At 38.9% G+C, this 18,095-nt stretch overlaps 1 protein-coding gene across 3 annotated transcripts in view; it reads left to right on the top strand.

Annotated features, from left to right (window-relative positions):
- The window catches only part of LOC110065573 (nuclear factor related to kappa-B-binding protein-like), a 173,532-nt gene that overhangs the window by 109,948 nt on the left and 45,489 nt on the right, over positions 1–18,095 (top strand). For all 3 annotated transcript variants that reach the window (XM_089293603.1, XM_089293602.1, XM_089293604.1), the window contains exons 11-17: positions 4,248–4,483; positions 10,446–10,530; positions 10,745–10,898; positions 11,126–11,219; positions 12,050–12,076; positions 17,191–17,290; positions 17,795–17,860. In XM_089293603.1, coding sequence (XP_089149729.1) covers positions 4,248–4,483; positions 10,446–10,530; positions 10,745–10,898; positions 11,126–11,219; positions 12,050–12,076; positions 17,191–17,290; positions 17,795–17,860 — 762 coding nt within the window. The remainder of the gene's footprint in view (positions 1–4,247; positions 4,484–10,445; positions 10,531–10,744; positions 10,899–11,125; positions 11,220–12,049; positions 12,077–17,190; positions 17,291–17,794; positions 17,861–18,095) is intronic.

Here is an 18,095-nt window from a genome sequence, read left to right on the forward strand (position 1 = left end):
TCATGTGTTTGATTACTAAAATCAGTTAAAGGTCAAGTAATTATTTACGTTCAGTTCCAATCAATGTTTAATTGAATCATGTATTGATTTAGCCAAGCCTAAAAGCGGAGCTCCTGGGCTGAGCTGTTCAAAGCTTGATTAAGCTAACCCAGGATAAGTGAGAATTTTGAGGGTTTTTTTTAACTTGGCAGTGAACTTTTCTGCTTATATTGTTTGGCCTTCTGAGTTTGAATTATCCCAAACTACACTAAGCATAAGCAGTGAAAAACATTTTTTATACAAGAACAAATTATACTTCAGTTAACTTTTAATCCTGAGTTGGTGTTAACCGGCTCAGTTCCAAACAAACCTGGTGCTGATTACAGTAAGTTAACCTGGTTTGAGCCCGCGATCAAATAAAAAAGCCGATACTTGGTCAGCAGTTAACTTTAAAAAACCACGTGACCTCAAAACTTGAACCCGCAATATGGCCACCTGATACTGGTCAGCGGATACCTTGTTTTGACAGGTGTCAATTGACCATAAAATGGATGTCCAATATCAGAGTCTTAGTAGCTGGAGTACAATGTATGGCCACCATGTTGTGTGATGTCGTCGTCCCTGTCGTTGTTGTGCATACACACCCACAAGTAATACCGCTAACCATTTTTAGCGTAAGAAAAGCGATTCATGGGTTTCAATGAGTATGGGGCTTCGCTTGGCGGCCCTTTGGGCGGCCAGAGCTCTGCTAACAATGTTTGTAACAAATCGTTCATAACAAATTAGTCCATTATTTGTAGTCCTTGATATTCACCTCTGAAAATTATACTAAAAAAATTATTGGCCTCAGGCTCAGTGAACATGGTGAATATTCACCAATGTTTACTTCACCTTTGGCGAATAATTGTTAAGGAGAAGGTCACTCAAAAACGCTTACTTTTTTGTCTTCGTCTTCAGTAAGTGAACATTCAGCTTTTCCACTCACCAAAGTTTCAGCCTCTGAAGTGCCTTTGTTGTCATGCGTACACATGCACACGTGCACGTTGAAGAAATTCATCTCGAAGGAAGCAACTTTGGGGGCCGCCATTTTGAAACTGTACTTGACAGCCAGGCTGTGTTTATGTGACATCATTCCACTGGACTTGAAATTGGTGGGAGGGAGAAAAACCTGCAACTGACTTTGCATCCTTCACAAGTCTAGAAAAATATATTTTGTCCAAGGGATTATCCTTTTCACTATCTTCTTTGCTATCATTTTCGATGTTTGGAGCATACTTGGCTCAAAATAACACGGCTCAAGAAGAGCAGTCATAACCCAGAGTGGTAGATAAAAGGCTTGTCAAAAGCCATTCGGACAAAATCTCTTGGACAGAATGACTTCACAAAAATGTGGCCTGGCTGTTGAGTGCTCTTCAAAACGGCGGCAACAATTTCAAGTTTTGGGCTTCTTTGGAGATGAATTTCATGAGGGAAACCTGCACCTTAGAGGCCAAAGCTTTCGTGAGTAGCTAAACTTAGTGCAAGGTTTTTATTAGCGTAGACAAAAAATATACATTTTTTAACTTAGTGGTGGGACGATTTAACTCCATCACTTCTTCACCCTTCACTCCTTCACTCCTTCACTTCCTGTTAGACATTTGGAATCCTTAGGGAGGGGGGGGGAACTCCAATATGAGAAGGTCAGAGATGCTCATCGGAAAATTTGAATTTAACTCCTTAAGAAGACTATTGTGGGTGTTGCTTGAGCTTCATTAGACGCCAAAAAGATACCACTTAAACGGAATAGGTTCGATTACACTTGTAGACCCAACTGGCGTGCTCGAGAGATCAGCGGAAAACAAAATAAGAACGTTTCTTTTATTGTTATTTCTTTGAGTGCACCCTAAAGGATACCTAGATTTGCTCTTGAGATGACGAGCATCCCCAACCTTTTCATATAGGAGTCCCCCTGGGTTAAGAACATCGCACTCTCCAAGGCCGTTTGACAGTCAATGGCACTACATCAAGTTAGTTATTCTTTGAATTTCTGACGCAAGTACTCAATATCTTACTGCAGAAATGATCTACATTGAATAGATTTTTGGACGAACATTTTTATATATAGAAGCTAATTAAATAAATAGCTCATTTCCTGAAGGTGTCGGCTTATACAGGTTTAACCGTACTCAATTGCCAAAAACTGAGGAGATATTGAAAATCACAAAATTGATGAACTGTATGCTGTGATTAAAAGTTTTGGACGACCAACAGACAAGAGAATTGAGGAGAATTCAAACGACACATTTCGCTATTATTTGTACAGTATTTTAAATAAATACTTTTATTTATTTTAAGTGCCTCCTATTAGTAGAGGGTTTTTACCCTCGGCTAGACTTCTTTGACACGTCAATAAAGTTTTCATTCATCATTCATTCATTCAAAGATGAATACGGACATGGCAAAATGATTTGAACAAAACAGTTGTTACCGTAAGTAGAAAAAAAGGCATTACACAAGACTGGGAGTTTAACAGTCACAAAGAAGGAAAAAAAGAAAAAAGAAAAAAAAAGGAGTTAATTACAACACGGGGTATTCGTATTTGGTCACCCATCCAAGGAGGAACCCCGCCAAACAGAGCTTACATGTAACTTTGTTGAGCAGACATGACACGCTTGTGTCCTTGTGGTACTATGACTCTGAGTTGGATAATTTTTTTCATTATTATTTTTAAGATCTCTCAAAAGGTGACAAAGAAAGAAAAAAATCACTGATATCGCCTGGGAAAATAAAGAATGAAAAAACTAGGAATGAAAATGAGAATCCAGTTATACTGGCTTTGCTGATCGGACAAGAAGCCATAAAATAACTTCATGATTGTTTTCAACGGTGTTACATCTCCTCGTGCATTCTCTTAGCATTGCGTTTTGGTGGTGGGCTTTAACTTTAACTTAACCTATGGATTAAAACCTCAAGTCAGTGGTATCAAAATGTTCACTGTTTGCAGATGATCCATTTTCCAAGTTGAGTGGCTCATAGCCGCTTTGATTGGAGTGAACTTCTCCTTTAAGTAATCAGGGCTGGGTTGTTTGGAATTGAGTCGGTTAACACTAACCCAGGATTAAAAGTTAACCAAAGTATAAATTTTCTTGTATAAAAATGTTTTTCACTGCTTTTGTTTTGTGTAGTTTGAGATTATTCAAACTCAGAAGGGCAAAATTCTCACTCATTCTGGGTTATAGCTTAGTCAGGCTTTGAACAACCTGGCCCAGGAGCTTTGGTTTTAGGCTTGGCTAAATCTATATATTAGTATTATGGTCAACCAAATTAAGTACTCCTACGTTTATATTGCTATTTGTTCCCTTGTTCATAGATATTTAGTGGCAACGTGAAGGCCAAATCATGAATATGCTGGATTCTGAATCAAACAGTTCAGTCTCAAGCCCTGCAACTGGTTGACAGCACTGTGTTGCATTCTTTATAACAACAACAACTTTATTTTCTTTATTTTTATTTTCTTTGGCTACACACTTTAGTCTCACAATGACTCTAGATCTGTCCACTCAGTGTTTAGATGGGCAGTGGTAGTGTCCATTTAAACTCGTGCATGTACTTACATCCATCTTTGCAGTTCAAACATGTGATCTGTTTTATATTTGCTGCATTCTTCACCATCTATGGGTATACTGCAAACTTACAATGTGACTAGCTCCCAGGTGGCTTCATAGCTCAATTGGTAGAGCATTGCACTGGTATCATGGGCACGAATCCCATTCAAGCCTAATTTTTTTCAGGCTTTCACAACTGCTTAAGTTGGGTACATAACTGTGATGATCATTCTTGTCTTCACACCTTTTTCTGCAGTTCAAGTATATGATCTTTCATATACTGATTCCTCACTTGCATTCTTCAATGTCTATGGGTATGTTACGAACTCACAACACCAGCTCCCAGTGGGCTTGATAGTAATAGCTTGGTAGAGCACTGCACCAATGTCACAAAGGGATCACGGGTTCAAATCCTATTCAAGCCTGATTTTTTTCAGGTTTTATTTTTGCAGCTGCTTATTAAGTTGTGTATATAACTTTGATGATCATTTGTGTCTTTACATCTTTCTCCGCTGTTCAAGTGTGATCTTTCATATAGTCACCTGCAGTACCAAAAGTTGTAATTCACTTTTAATTTCTTCATTCAGTCATATTTTTGCTTCTGCTTCGAAGAAACTTGTAGTCTCAAAAGGAGCAGTATAGAAAACTGTTTGCTTAGATACTTTGTTGCACTTTTTTTCCCAGCTGCAGGATCATTTGGTTCAGCTATGGGTTTATTTATGACACCCTTTCACATGCTGCCAGGTGTGCTTAGTGGCTTTCATCCAATGTTGGGAGCAGCACTGCCATTTGCTGCAGGTTACCATGGCTTTCCCTATCCCTCGCCTGCAGTGCACCGAATGCCATCACCTAATGTGGTGACCGAAGATGACTTCCAGAAGATGATACAAATACATAGGAAACGAAGATTAGCAAATGAGGTATTGTTTACTGACAGTGTGTTTTAATGTATATGCCTGCCTTCTACCTTGCATTACTTTTAGGAGGTGAGAATTATTTCAGCCAACTCCTCTAAAAACTAGTGAGACAATCTGCCCAAAAATAACTTAAAATTACTGTTTGTCAAGACAGTTTTGAATTTTATCAGTGTTCTACTTTGAGTTTCATTCATTTTAAATTCAATAATATGTAGAAGTAGCACATGTGACAATTTTACTTCTTCTCATGCCAACGTTTGTAACCTGATACGTTTGTTCTCCTCGCCAAGGTATGCAACATGATACCCTTGTTACCTCGAAAATATAAAAATAGATGTGTATTTTTTATTACTCACTGCTAGAGATAACTGGAATAAAGTTAAATATCTGATGAAAAGTCGAAGAGGAACCTAATTGAAGGCTTTTGTGCAAAAAGGGCATATATAGCATTTTGGGCCGATTTTTATTTTTTGCAGGATCGAGCTAATTTTTGGCACACTGACTTGTTTTGACATGAAAAGCATTGTTGCATAATTGTTTTTGTTGATTTGTGCTTCGTTTTCGAGAAATAACGTATGCAAAAAAACTCAGCTTTCCAAGTGGCATCTTTTGGAGTGAATCCTTTGAAGGTGGATTTTGACGCAGTGCAAACTTTAACGGTTAGTTTTAGCAGCTTCGACAGCACGTTTTTTTTTTTTAAATAGATGTTTTGATTTTTGAAAGAAGTAGAGAAATAGACCGGAAAAAGAACATCAACCAACCTCGTATCGAACCGGACAACAAAACAAACTCGAATCCGGCCCGTTCAGTGCCTTATTCGCTTGCGCCAATGAAGCAACAGTAAGGGAATTGTGTAATTATATGAATAATAAAACTAGCAGCAAATACCACACTTTGGTGACTTCATCGTTTAGCAAAACAAAAGGTTTCTTTTGTTTTTCGCTCAACAAAAGATCTCCAAAAGATACCCTTGGAAAACTGAGTTTTTTGCACCTGTTATTTCTCGAAAACGAAGCGCAAATCAGCAAAAACAATTCTGCAACAATGCTTTTCATGTCAAAACAAGTCAGTTTGCCAAAAATTAGCTCAATCCTGCAAAAATTAAGAATCGGCCCAAAATGCTATATATGCCCTATTTGCACGAAAGCCTTCAATTATTAAATAGTCATGTCGAGTCACAGAATAGTGCATTCTTGTTCACGTCAAACTAATACACAATGCTCTCGATTAATACAACAGAGGAGCTTTTCAAAGAGAAGTATTGAAGGTAGAGATCGTTATTTGGCTGAAAGTATATCCTGCATCGGTGAGCGAGTCACCTCAAAGACTGATCAAATTAATTGGGGTTTCAGTAAGTGCCATGGAGTCTACAGCAATAATTACAAAGTTTCCTCTGCCACAAATTTAATAGTCTTATATGTAACTAATGCGGTAAAGGAACGTTTTGTTGTTCCCCTCATAGAAGGGGAAACAAACAAGCTGCTAAGGAGAAGCAATTTGTTTTCATTCTTTATTTGAACCCTGGCAAACACACAATAGTTATAAAACAGCAGACAGAATTTCTTGAATCGAGCTAGGGATGATTCCAGAAGACACGCAGTCACAGTAGGGGTCTTTGCACTAAAAAAGGGATAACTGACGTCACCTGAAATATAGCTGCTATCCCCAGCCTAAACAGGAAATGTTTTCACAAGGATAGCATGAGATTTGCGATAACATATATATAGTTTTGTCATGTTTTAAATTAAGCAATGTAAGTATAACACCTTTTGCACAATGCACTCGGATACCTACCCCACTCAACCCCCCCCCCCTTACTGCAAGGCTAATTCATTAATTGAAATTAATTAATTAAAAAGACATTAAGTTTACTCCTTATTGTGTTAGTACCTTAGTGAACAGCACTCTCCTAAACCATCCCAATAGTGCACTCTGTGCTAATAATCCTGCTTTTATATTTAGATTGTTTGCCGTGAGATTTAAGGTGCTTCAAAACTTTTCTTGGCGATGCATAATGTTAAAGCACTTTCAGTTAGCTTTTGAGTACCATGTCAGCCTAAAAAGATTCTTGTGTATGTGGTAACTGCTGCAAATTTAAGACCAGGGGACTGTAAATATCGAGAATTGATTTTCAAAACTGAAATCATGGATTTCTTCGTATTTTGCCAGGAGAAACCCTATGGTGAACTATTTTTGAAAATAAGACTAAAACTTGCCAGAGAGTTTTTGATTTTGAGAAATCCAACAAAAAGGAGAATTACGGTTTTCGTGCTGCCGTGCAATAAATTTAGCCAAAAATTTGGACATATTCACATCAGTCTCAGAGAAAGATGGCTCGGTCTATTAAGATGATCTTTTACATGTATGTTTGGTATCATAACTACAACACAACGATGTAAAAATATTGCCAAGAAATGCATTTTCACGTCAGGTTAGTAGCCCCCACAAATTGCTAGTTATTGCACTATGAAAACAACATAAAAATAGGGCATTCTTGAAGGCAATTTTCAAACCTTGGTACACCGATATCGTAAAGGAAAAATACATTTTTGCATAGCCCTGTTCTTGTTTTACAACATTTAAAGAATTCAATTTGGGAAAAGGCTTTTTACGCGTAATTTACACTACAATTAATGAGGGTCATGCAAGCACAATTTTTACCCGTGTCTACACGAAATTCAAGGCTCAAAAAAGCATTCTGGTACATGGCTTCACCCAACAAGACTACACTCCAGGGAAGATCAGTCATTTCAACTACACATCAAGCGAAGAAAAAAATGGGGTAAATAAAACGGCAAATTCTGAGAATATTTTCAAAACAGGTCACTTGAGTAATAATGGGCGACCCTTTGACCTTTCATGTCATTCGGAAATCAACACACGGCAGCTCTTTGACTTTCATTAGTCGGAATACACGTTTCTTTACTTTTGTCTGCTTTGCTAACATATCCTCAAGTAGAAGAAGTTAGGCTTTTGAATTTGGTGGCATCTACCCACAATATAATAAGAACAGCTGGAGTATTTTTGAAATTTGAGCCACTTCGCATTTAGACGGTTACGATTAGCTGAAGTTGATTGCAGAATTACACATGAAAATTCACTTTTAGGAAACGGCAGTATTATCAAGGAAGCAGCAATCAAATAATGTACTTGATGCTTAGAAATTACTCCTTACCTTAGTGAGTTTTTCCTGACAGGGAACCACGGCAGTTAAGTTTTGGCAAAACAGAGGGCGAAAGTTGCACGTGACAGTAACATAATGTAGCGGGGAGGTAGTGGAGGTTGGAACGAGGGAGGGGGGGGCTGGGAGTAGGGCAGCAGTGTGCTGGTGGTTTCTCGTACTTTCACTGCACATTTTGACGGGCTAGTACATTTTTACAATGTGTCTTGAACAGGCAGCTTAAAAACAGTTTGTATAAGTCACTGGGAAGTCAAGATCTGTTCATGATATCCTGGACTGAATCAAAGAAGCAGATTGGCGAAGCAGAGCATTCATGACACAAATTTTCATTGCATTGGTTGAATTCCGTGTTTTAAGATTGCGCAGATAATAGAGCATGAAAGAAAACAATTAATCCGCTCTGAGCAAAGATTTATCGGTTCCCTTGATGTAGATGATGACATGGGCCCATGTGTGCATGAGTGCTATACAAAATGTAGGCGCCACAAAGTCGATTGGCTGATTTAGGGTGACACTGTCATTCTTGAGCTACTGGAATGTCAATAGCAAGTCAAACGAAATCTGAGTGAAAATTCAGATTATGGTAGCGACATTGTAATGCGATGGAAAAAATTAACTTCCTGGCCCAGCCCTCAGGGATCGGAAGAACTCCCTCTTATACATGGGGAGGCTTGACCTGAAAAAGGTGTAGTAAGTTTCTGAAAAAGAGATGCCTTGTGCAGACTTCAGTTATGTTAAAGGGCAACACTTTTTTATGGATGGTATATGAAAGAGTTATCTTGTCAGTCAAAACAACAGATAGCGAATCAAAGTTTGAGGCTGGGAGCCTCCCCCTGTGAAACTTCTCTCGGAGTCCTCCTGACCTCTCCTTATCCTGGGCGGGTGAAGAGTGACTGGTTGGTTCAATGAAACTGAAGAGAAGTAACTGGAGGAAAATTTCAACCTTGGACGGACAGCAAACCGTTAGCTAACAAAACCCTGAGAGCGTGCCAGCGAAAGATATGCGTTTTTCGAACAAAACAAATAGTTGGAAGCTGTTCTTTAGCGACGCATTCCCCTCTGCAGAACAGATACAGTCATTAGGAATGACATCTAAGATACACTATGAATGATTTTAACTGTTAAAGTTGCACAGCATACTGGTGAGAGTTCTGTGATACCCGCCAGGTTGTACTACACGAAACACAGTTTTAGCACTCCTCGGGTCCATCATCTTGAACCTATCCAACATGAATAAGGAAGGAACTCCCAAGTAAAAACACTTAGCATACCCATGCTTAAGACTGCAAGTATATCATATGGTACATGAATACAGTTTCTAACCAAGGTGCAAGGTGGAGAACATTTCTTCATGAGGAGACTATCAAGCAATGAAGACCCCGCTACGTTCGGAGTCCACTGTGTGTTAATAGTTCTCATGTCTTTAGTTGGCAACTATTGTTAGCAGCCAACAGCAATGTGTTAGCAAAGCTCACATAGTAGTCACATGGAATTTCAAAAAATTCACGTGTCACATATGTAAACTTCTAGCTGCTTTTATCAATTTGACAATATTTTTTCACAAAATCCTTACACGTCTTCTAGTTGCTTTTCACAAACCATACACTAATTTTTGCCCTCATCACGTGTCACCCATAAGCCAGCGACACTCCACGGGGGCCAATCCTACAGGGAAATTCATTACCTGATGAGGTAATTCCTTGTTAAATTTTACATGAGAAACCGATATCACACTCAACGCTAAGCGATGAGTACGATATCAGTTTTTCAAGTGAAAGTTAATGTGGAATATACAAGTCAGGTTATGAATTTTCCTTGAATCCCATAGCCTCTTTTTAAATGAAGAAAACCCCATTTCATTAAGTCTGTGTGACTGTTGCAATATTCAACGTGCACCAGAGAAAAGCCATTCCAGTTGAATCAACTGTCAAGACTGTCAGAAGCCAGCCAATAGGAATCCAGCTAGAATCAGAAAAAGGAGACTTGTGTTTGTTTGGCTTCACGGACGGCAACAATGGTTTTAAAAACATGATTAAAAGTTCATTGTTTCTAGTTGTTTTTGAGTTGTTGTTTTATTGTCGCTCCAGTGCCATATCACGCAAAGCCTTGCTTTCAAGAGTCGCAATTCCAAGCTGAATACCTCGCCTAGATCACCAATCAGGATATGAGAATTCTCTGAGCTATGCCATTCTCTATTCAATGCACCCGGTAATGACCTTAGATGAAATATTATATTACAGGTAAAGCACGCAGATGCCCTCATACTGAGGGTCCTTGTTCCCCTCAACATTTGCCTGTGTTCCCTTATTCCCGCAATTATCCATACTTGCTTTCTGCTTTACCCAAATGTTCTTGCCCTTTGCCTTGTTCTCTAACGTTTGTGGGATGTTCTATCAAGCATTTTGTATATGAGCATGTGCATGCAACATTGTATGGATGGAGCCTCCCCTTCAAAAATATGCATTTGGCAGAATTGTAGTCAAATTCCTACAGTCTCGCCACCATTTTTCTGTCTTGGAAGCTCAAATTCGTAAGCCGGGGTTCATAGAAAATATGTTAGTCATGCAGTGACGTCTCTTCCTTTGAGAATTTTTCGTGGGCAACTTGGTTTTGCGTTAGGCCGCTTAGACCCATGTGCACATTGAGTACCTATTTTTATTTTTTTTTGATCCTGGTTGACAAATTGCAGCTGTTAAGAAACGAATTACTGCTGCTCTTATTTAAGTGCACTGGAATATTCCTTGTTAATAATTAAATAGCTACATGCACCTTTTTATCTCTTAGGATCATCCTGAACTAGACACAAGATTCACGTCTCTTCAAGAGATCATATTCAGGACAAATCCGTCAAAGAAATCATCAAAATCCTGTATGTAATTAATTTTACCAAAGCTGATGGTCATTCAATTCTGTATCCTTTTTCTTAGCTAGGCATGCCTGCACATACATGTAAAATAAATTGCACTGCCACACAAGGAATTTTTCACTTCTTCTCTTGAGATGTTGCTGTACGCGAACTGTTAGTTAGGGAAGTTTCACTCATCATACCAGCCTGACCAACTGTCTCTTTCTCTTGCATACAGCTGAGGTATCTAAGAAAAAGGACAAGAAGGCCAAAGTGAAAAAAAAGTTGAAACAGAAGCTTCAACAGAAACAAGAGAGACAAGCACAAGTTGTTAAATATCTGGGTGACAATGTGAACAGTGAGGAGTCAGCACTTGAATCACACAGTGTAGTGTAAGAAATATACTTGTACAGACCACTATGACATATATGTACACCCCAGTAAGGCATGAGTAAGGCATGCATATTCAATCCAGTAAGACAAACATATACAGCCCAGTAAGACATAAGACACACATGTACAACCCAGCAGTAAGACATCAGTAAGATGCACTCCACAGGGAGATATGTTCCCCTCTCCCAAATAACCAATCATATCCTGTTGTCCTCAATCTTTACAGGGTTTCTGATGGATTGGACGACCTACCTTGTTTTTTTAGTTTGCTTCGGGAAATCTTCCGTAAATGTCCTGACTCAAAGGCTAACTTACAAAAAGTAAGTATATGAATCACTAGAGTACACCTTCATAGACGTACCAGCATTTTTTTTTTTCAGCAAAGGGGGGGGGGGATCAATTTCGCAAAAACATTTTTCGCAAGATGCCCAAACTTTTAGTGATGTTGTAATTTCTTGAAACAAATGGAGACTTTTTTCTCTCTCTAACTTTGACAAAAGGAAGTACTAGTCTGAGAACATTTGTTGTTCTAGTTGGGACATAGGAAGGTGAAGTCTACGTTAGCCTAGAAGTCTGTTCTGCCAGAGCTTGTCCCAGTGTCCATAGCATGAAGCTACTAGGAGTATTTCTACTCCCCACTGGAAGAGATGCTAGTCCATCACAGGGTTAATCCCCAGCATTTAATTTTCCGGTACCACCTTTGCATTCCAATTTGCCTTTAGACTTCAAACTTGATGCATGAGAGAAATGTTATTAATTGTATATCGCTTGAAAACATTGACATTGTTTTGGGCAAGACACTTTAATTTCACATGGCTTTCTCTCTCAAGTGTATAAATGAATCGCAGCAACTGTTATGCTGGGGGTAACCTTGTTATGGACCAGCACTCCATCCAGGGGGAGAAATTTATAGTCATGGGAGGAGGTCCAGTGGAATAGGCCACTTAACCTAACGCAGACTTTTCTTATTGCAAAACTAGGCAGACATTTCCCACAATACCATTGTCATACATCGAAACCTAGGATCAATGCTCGTGGACTCAAATACTCGTTTACCTTATCGGAATTTTGAAACAAAATCATGTGACAAGAAACAGCATAGTGAATAAAAATGTCCCATTCAATTTGGTTGTTTGATATTTTTTTTTAGATTAAAGAGCTTGTAAAGACATGGCAGGTTTGTGCAAATTTTTGTTATTGATACAAGTAAAGAATGAACCTCTTAATAGATAGTTGTACATTGTAAATAGTATAGCGTGTTCAAATGTGCTCTACAATTTAAGTCAGGGGTGAGATCGGCCATCCGTCTGTTAAGCCAGCTCTAGCAGCAGCTATCAGTCCATATGAACAAACCCGACCACAACACTGGGGACTCTGTTCCCTACCTTTTTTGTACAGTGATAATAATAATAATAATAATAATAATATTGTAATAATAATAAGATAAGATTTATATAGCACTAAAATTATAAAATATTCTTAAGTACCTTACAATGTAAAATTAAGCTTACAGTAAAAATATAAGAAAAATGTATTTAAAAATAATAGTGATGTGGTGGGTTCTTTATACGTAAATGTAAGCTTATATTTGTGCACGATGCAGTCTCCTTCAAGCGGCTGTTTCTTCAAGAGTTCAATTGACGATTGAGCGATGAGCGTTCGAGCAAAACTAAAACCCAGACTGACTGAAATAATTCATTAGAGGCTACTGATATCAACTACTTTATAACTGAGAGTGAAGTCATTACGGGAAAATCTCAAACTGAGGCCTAGCCATATTGATCGAGCAATAGTGAGGTCAATACAGTAGGCCGAGGTTTGAGATTTTCCCATAACGACCGAACGGTCAAGGTTATTAAGTTGTTTATTATATGGCTCAGGAATTAAAGAAAAGGAAAAAATTATTCAAGTGGAAGTCATCAATTTACATTCGGCAATGTGCGTGTTCACCCACAGGCTTCGCAAGCTCAAAGAACATGGTGTATGCAACAGCTTGTGTATATAGAGAATTGTATGGGAAAATCACCAATCGTAAAAAAAAAATTGTGTAAATAACTATCTCATTTGAAATAAAGTTTCCCTACCTCAAACGTGTTGCGTACTTGTCTCTTGTGCCGATTTTAAAGCCATTCTGACGCCATTTAGTGAAGTTATTCGAAACCATTGTTTCTCCTTCTAAAAGAATGGAAAGGCAGACCACCCCAATCGATCGCTGGCGAGACGTCACTCCACAAATCGCCCTCTCTTCAAAAGGAAAAGTCCGGAATCGCAATAAAACCAGTAAATTTCACTCTACATACGTGTGCTTCGGTGGTCAAAGGACTCATGAAGAACTAAAAATTTTGCTCTTCGGCTTTCCTGATGTGCTTGTGAGCAGGTCCGCGCCAACGGCCATTATGCAAAGGTCAAGTAGCTGGTTTCATCCTTAACTCTGATTGGTCCATTTAAACCAAGTCACGCACTGACACACGAGGGTTCACAAGGAAAATAGAAATAGAAATTTAAGGAATAAAAATAATTAAAAAATTCACACCACCTGAAGTAGACTGTTCATATCGTGTAAATTCATTCAGTCTAAATCGTATATTCAACTCACGATTTTCATGGTTAGCAGTTCACTTTTAGGAAAAAAAAGTAAAGAACAGTCCAGTTTTGATCATGTCTAGAAAATGTGAGAAATTACACCTTCGGTTTCCTTGAAACAAACTGAAGCTTTGCTTTCCAAAAATAAACTGCCCGTGTGAATTAGCCCTTGAACCATTCAACAATTTGTCAACTGCCCATCCTAAAGTTCTCGCAATTTAATTGATGAAGTTCAAACTAAAACCTTGAAAACTTTTCGGCACTGAAAAATAGTAAGACTAGTAGTATTCAAAGATTATGAGTGCGTTCATCTTCTATGCCTGTGATATAACTTGAATAGCTGTCTGTTGCTGAAATCATTATCTTTGTGAACAGCTGAAGTTTTACAGACAGATGTAACATGGCAATGTCCACTATTTTTCTGTAGATTACGGTCGAACCTCTATTTTAAAAGCAGCCACTCTGGACCAGACAACTTGTATAAAACAAAACAAAATCACCCTTGGGACAGCAAGAAGCTGACTGCAGCCGCTCAATAGAGGTGGCTGTTGAATTTATTACATTGTATAGCTGACAATTTTTTCGGGATTTTGGCCGCTGGCTGCCAAATAAAAGTTGCCCGTTTAATAAGGGGCCACTTAATAGAGGTTTGACTGCATTTTGATTTCCATGCTTTATTGTTGACATGTTGCATGACGGCTCCTGCTTCGGGAAGTCACAAGTTTAATAGGACATTTGCATTCAAAATTTGTGCTAAAATCTCATTTTTACTTTTCCTGGTAATTTTAAGCATAAAGGCTAATTTTCAAAAGTACATTTGTGTTACATCTAGTAGTTTAAGCTGGAAGCACAAATATCAGCTAGCATTTGCACTCACGTGCCAGTTTATCCATTTATCCAAAAGAGGCCACTCACAGTCCAGAATCAAAACAACAAACAAGTGATCGCAAACGACCTAGAAAGCAGATGTCTGGAAACCTAAGACCTAAGACCTAAGACCCAGAAAACTAAGACCCAGAATGGGTTTTTTTAGGGGAAATCATCAAATTTCAGCTTCCTTTACCTTTAATTGGCAAAATGAATAAAAATAATAAATGCACTCACACTTGTCTTACAATTAACACTTTAGTTGTGTTTTTCTTTCCTGGTATGGCTAGCCTCTTCCAGGCGTTCAGTTTATAGTTGGGGCACAGCGCAAAAAATGGCTCGCAAAAAAAAAAATAGAAAAGTGCGGCGAGAAGAGGCTACGGTATGGCAAACAAAACTATTTCCGGTTTAACGCATTATGGCATTACACTGTGTACTACATTGTCAAGTTTGCAAAAAAACAAAATGAAGCAAAGCAGACTGCTTTGTCTACTCTTTGCAATACAGTAGTTTCCGAAAAGGTGCTTTGCGTTTTTTGTTTTGTTACCTCCATATTATTACTAGAACGTATTACTTTGAAGCTACTTACAAACAAATATTCTTTCATATCGTCCTGATAACTTTCCCAATTTCCAGGCTGATGATTTTGTCGGCAGAAGCACGTGTTGCCTTGGTGCCAATGTTTTTCTTTTCATGGTTAGGTATTTAAATAGCAGCAGCTACCATTTTTTTAAGTGTTTTTTCTTTCTTTTGTTGTACACTCACTCACTCCACAGCCTCGGCAAATTGTGACCCAGTTATGGTTGCTCAAAGTTTCCCTCAGTAAACAATACTAAACTGGTAGAAATAGAATATTCATGATAATTTGATGGGCATTTGGACACAACTGGCTTTGCAATGTTATATGCAAAATCATAAATTGCCCCTTTTATGGCATCTGTCGGGAATGGCAGCAAGGCCATCAGATAAGTGATATTCTTTGCCGGCGGAAATTATTGGTTTTATTCATGGTTTTATAATACTCAGCCGGCCATAAATGTAAGTCTAGAGATGCGTAAAAAGTTATGTAACCCAGAAGCACGCAGTGTAAAATGGCGTAAAATGGGGTTGACAGGCCTGCACGACTCCCAAGCGCGTGTTTTAAGCCTTTTTTTGTTGTAGCCTCAAAGTAATATGTTCTAGTAATAATATGGAGGTAAGAAAACAAAAAACGCAAATACACCTTTTCGGAAGCTTCCGTTTTGTAAAGTAGACAAAGCACTGCTTCACTTCATTTTGTTTTTTCACAAACTAACGGCAAACGGCAACACCTGGAAACATTTTGTTTGGCATACCATAGCCTCTTCTCGCCGCACCTTTTTTCTTATTTTTTTTGCGCACTATTTGCGCTGCGCCCCAACTATAAACTGAACACCTGGAAGAGGCTAGCCATACCAGGAAAGAAAAACACAACTAAAGTGTTAATTGTAAGGCAAGTGTGAGTGCATTTATTATTTTTATTCATTTTACCACTTAAAGGTAAAGGAAGCTGAAATTTGATGATTTCCCCTAAAAAAACCCAGGGTCTTAGTTTTCCGGGTCCTATTAGTTTTCCAGGTCTTAGTTTTCCAGGTCTTAGTTTTCCGGGTCTTAGGTCTTAGGTCTTAGCTTTCCAGACATCCTCCAGAAAGCAAATCATCTTGTATACACGTGCTTTGCGATGATGTAATTTGTTGTCGCACGGCCAAAAAATATCACTCTAGTCTGCATTGGAACTGCATTCACTTTTTTGTAGAATGCAATCAGAGTGAAAAACCAGTTCCAAGAAAACTCCAAAACGTTGAAAACGATGAAAGAAGTCACAAAAAAGAACAAGAATGATGTTAGCAGGTGGACACAAAATGTGCAGCACATGGTTTGGCCATGATGTCATTCATTTTCGCCCTTGCTGCGGGGCGGCCAAATCAGTGTCGCAAGACCCATGGTGAACCATCCATGAAACCTGGCTCAAGTCTGCATTAGGACACTTCTTTCGTACTTAGCAACCTCCCGCATGCATCCATAACTCGATAGCTGCAAGCTGCACGCTTGCCATTTCTTAAGAAGTGAAATAGCTTTGCTGCATTGTACTTCTGTAGGGCATTGGCAAGATACCATTCTCAGGGGGGTAGGGGAGTTGGGGTCTGTATACGAACAAATAATTCAAATTTAACATAACGTTGTTAAGAATCCCAACTAGGTAAGTCTGTATACGAGCCAAGTGGCCCATCAGGCTGGAGCTTATCCCGGTTTCCGTAGCATGAAGCGACTAGGAGTATTTTTACTCCTCCCTGGATGGGATGCCAGTCCATCGCAGGGTTACCCCTAGCATTAAGTTCACCAGACCCATTTATACACCTGGCTAGAGAGAGGCACTGTGAGAGCAAAGTGTCCTGCCCAAGTACACAACACAATGTCCCCAGCCAGGGCTCGAATCCGGACTGCTCGATCCAGAGACAAGTGCACTAACCATTAGGCCACCGCGCCTCCCAAGAATCCCAACTGGCTGGAGGCAAACCAGTTGGTTATTTACAAACATGGCCAAGGATTTTAACTCACGACTACCCTTGAAACAAATCCAGGTAGTGGTCAGAGTGGGACACAAACCCAGGACCACCAGATTGTGAGTCCAACGCGCTGACCACTCGGCCACGCTGCGTCCATGTTAAAAGTAGACTTCTTTGCAGCAGCAGAAGCAGCCACTACCGACGGGACTTACCCTATTCAAAACTGCCCTTATGATTCATAAGTTGCGGTGAATGATCTCAAATGATGATGGTATCAAACAGTACACTTATGACTCATATTTTCTCATGTTTGCAGCTCTCTCCATTATTTGTGACAAGTGTGTGGAGAGCACAGGAGGGAGACTGGGTCAAACTGGTTGATTCTGCTCTCATGTTTCTCTCTGGCAGTTCAGCAGGTGTTGTTAATCTAGGACATTTCTTAAACCTATTTATAATTTACCTAGTTTAAATGAGAAAAATGGCTATAACCTTGGTTTCTGTTCTCCTGGTTTTTAATTGACAAAGGTTTTTTTACGATTTGATTTCTCCATTTACTGTTTAGTTTTGTCTAGGAGGATATTGTAAACATATGAGACAATGTTTCTTTGCAGCTCCAAACACTTCACAGTTTGTAAAAATATCCCTCTGGGTGTCTTCTTTTAACTTTCTTCTTGGTGTTTGGAAATCTGGTAATACACGATATCTCATGTTTGATTTATTACTTCACAATGTCCACATCTGGATGGGAAATCCATGTATTTGTCCTTCTATACATGACAGACATCCTTTGGTATGTGAAGTTAAAATGTATCTTATTCAAAAGTGCTGCTAAGATTCAGATGACTTTTTGCTGTTTTATGAAAGAGTATTTTCTGTTTTATAGAGGAATCTTTGTTTACAATATTTGCATCACTATCTAGATGCTCCAGCTTCCTTTGTTCCATTGGTGGATTTCAAAGAAAGACCTCAGCAGTGGAAGTGGATAGGTAGGAATGTATGTTCTGTTGTTCCTGTTTAGTGTTCATTTGAACAGGCGATCACTGCTGAATGAATATTGCGCTGTTTAAACCGGTGCATAAAAAGTAGACTTGTTTGAATTCATTGGGGATGCTATTCAGTACTGACTGAAGTTCTCCCCCATAATAGTTGGGGTGCCCATGACAGACTATGGCCCTACCATTTGCTTGGAAAGTTGGCAAATTTTAACTTCACTAGAATTAT

Source organism: Orbicella faveolata, unplaced genomic scaffold, assembly GCF_042242905.1.
Source record: "Orbicella faveolata isolate gen_17 unplaced genomic scaffold, um_ofav_v1 contig_25, whole genome shotgun sequence".
Lineage (NCBI taxonomy): Eukaryota > Metazoa > Cnidaria > Anthozoa > Scleractinia > Merulinidae > Orbicella > Orbicella faveolata.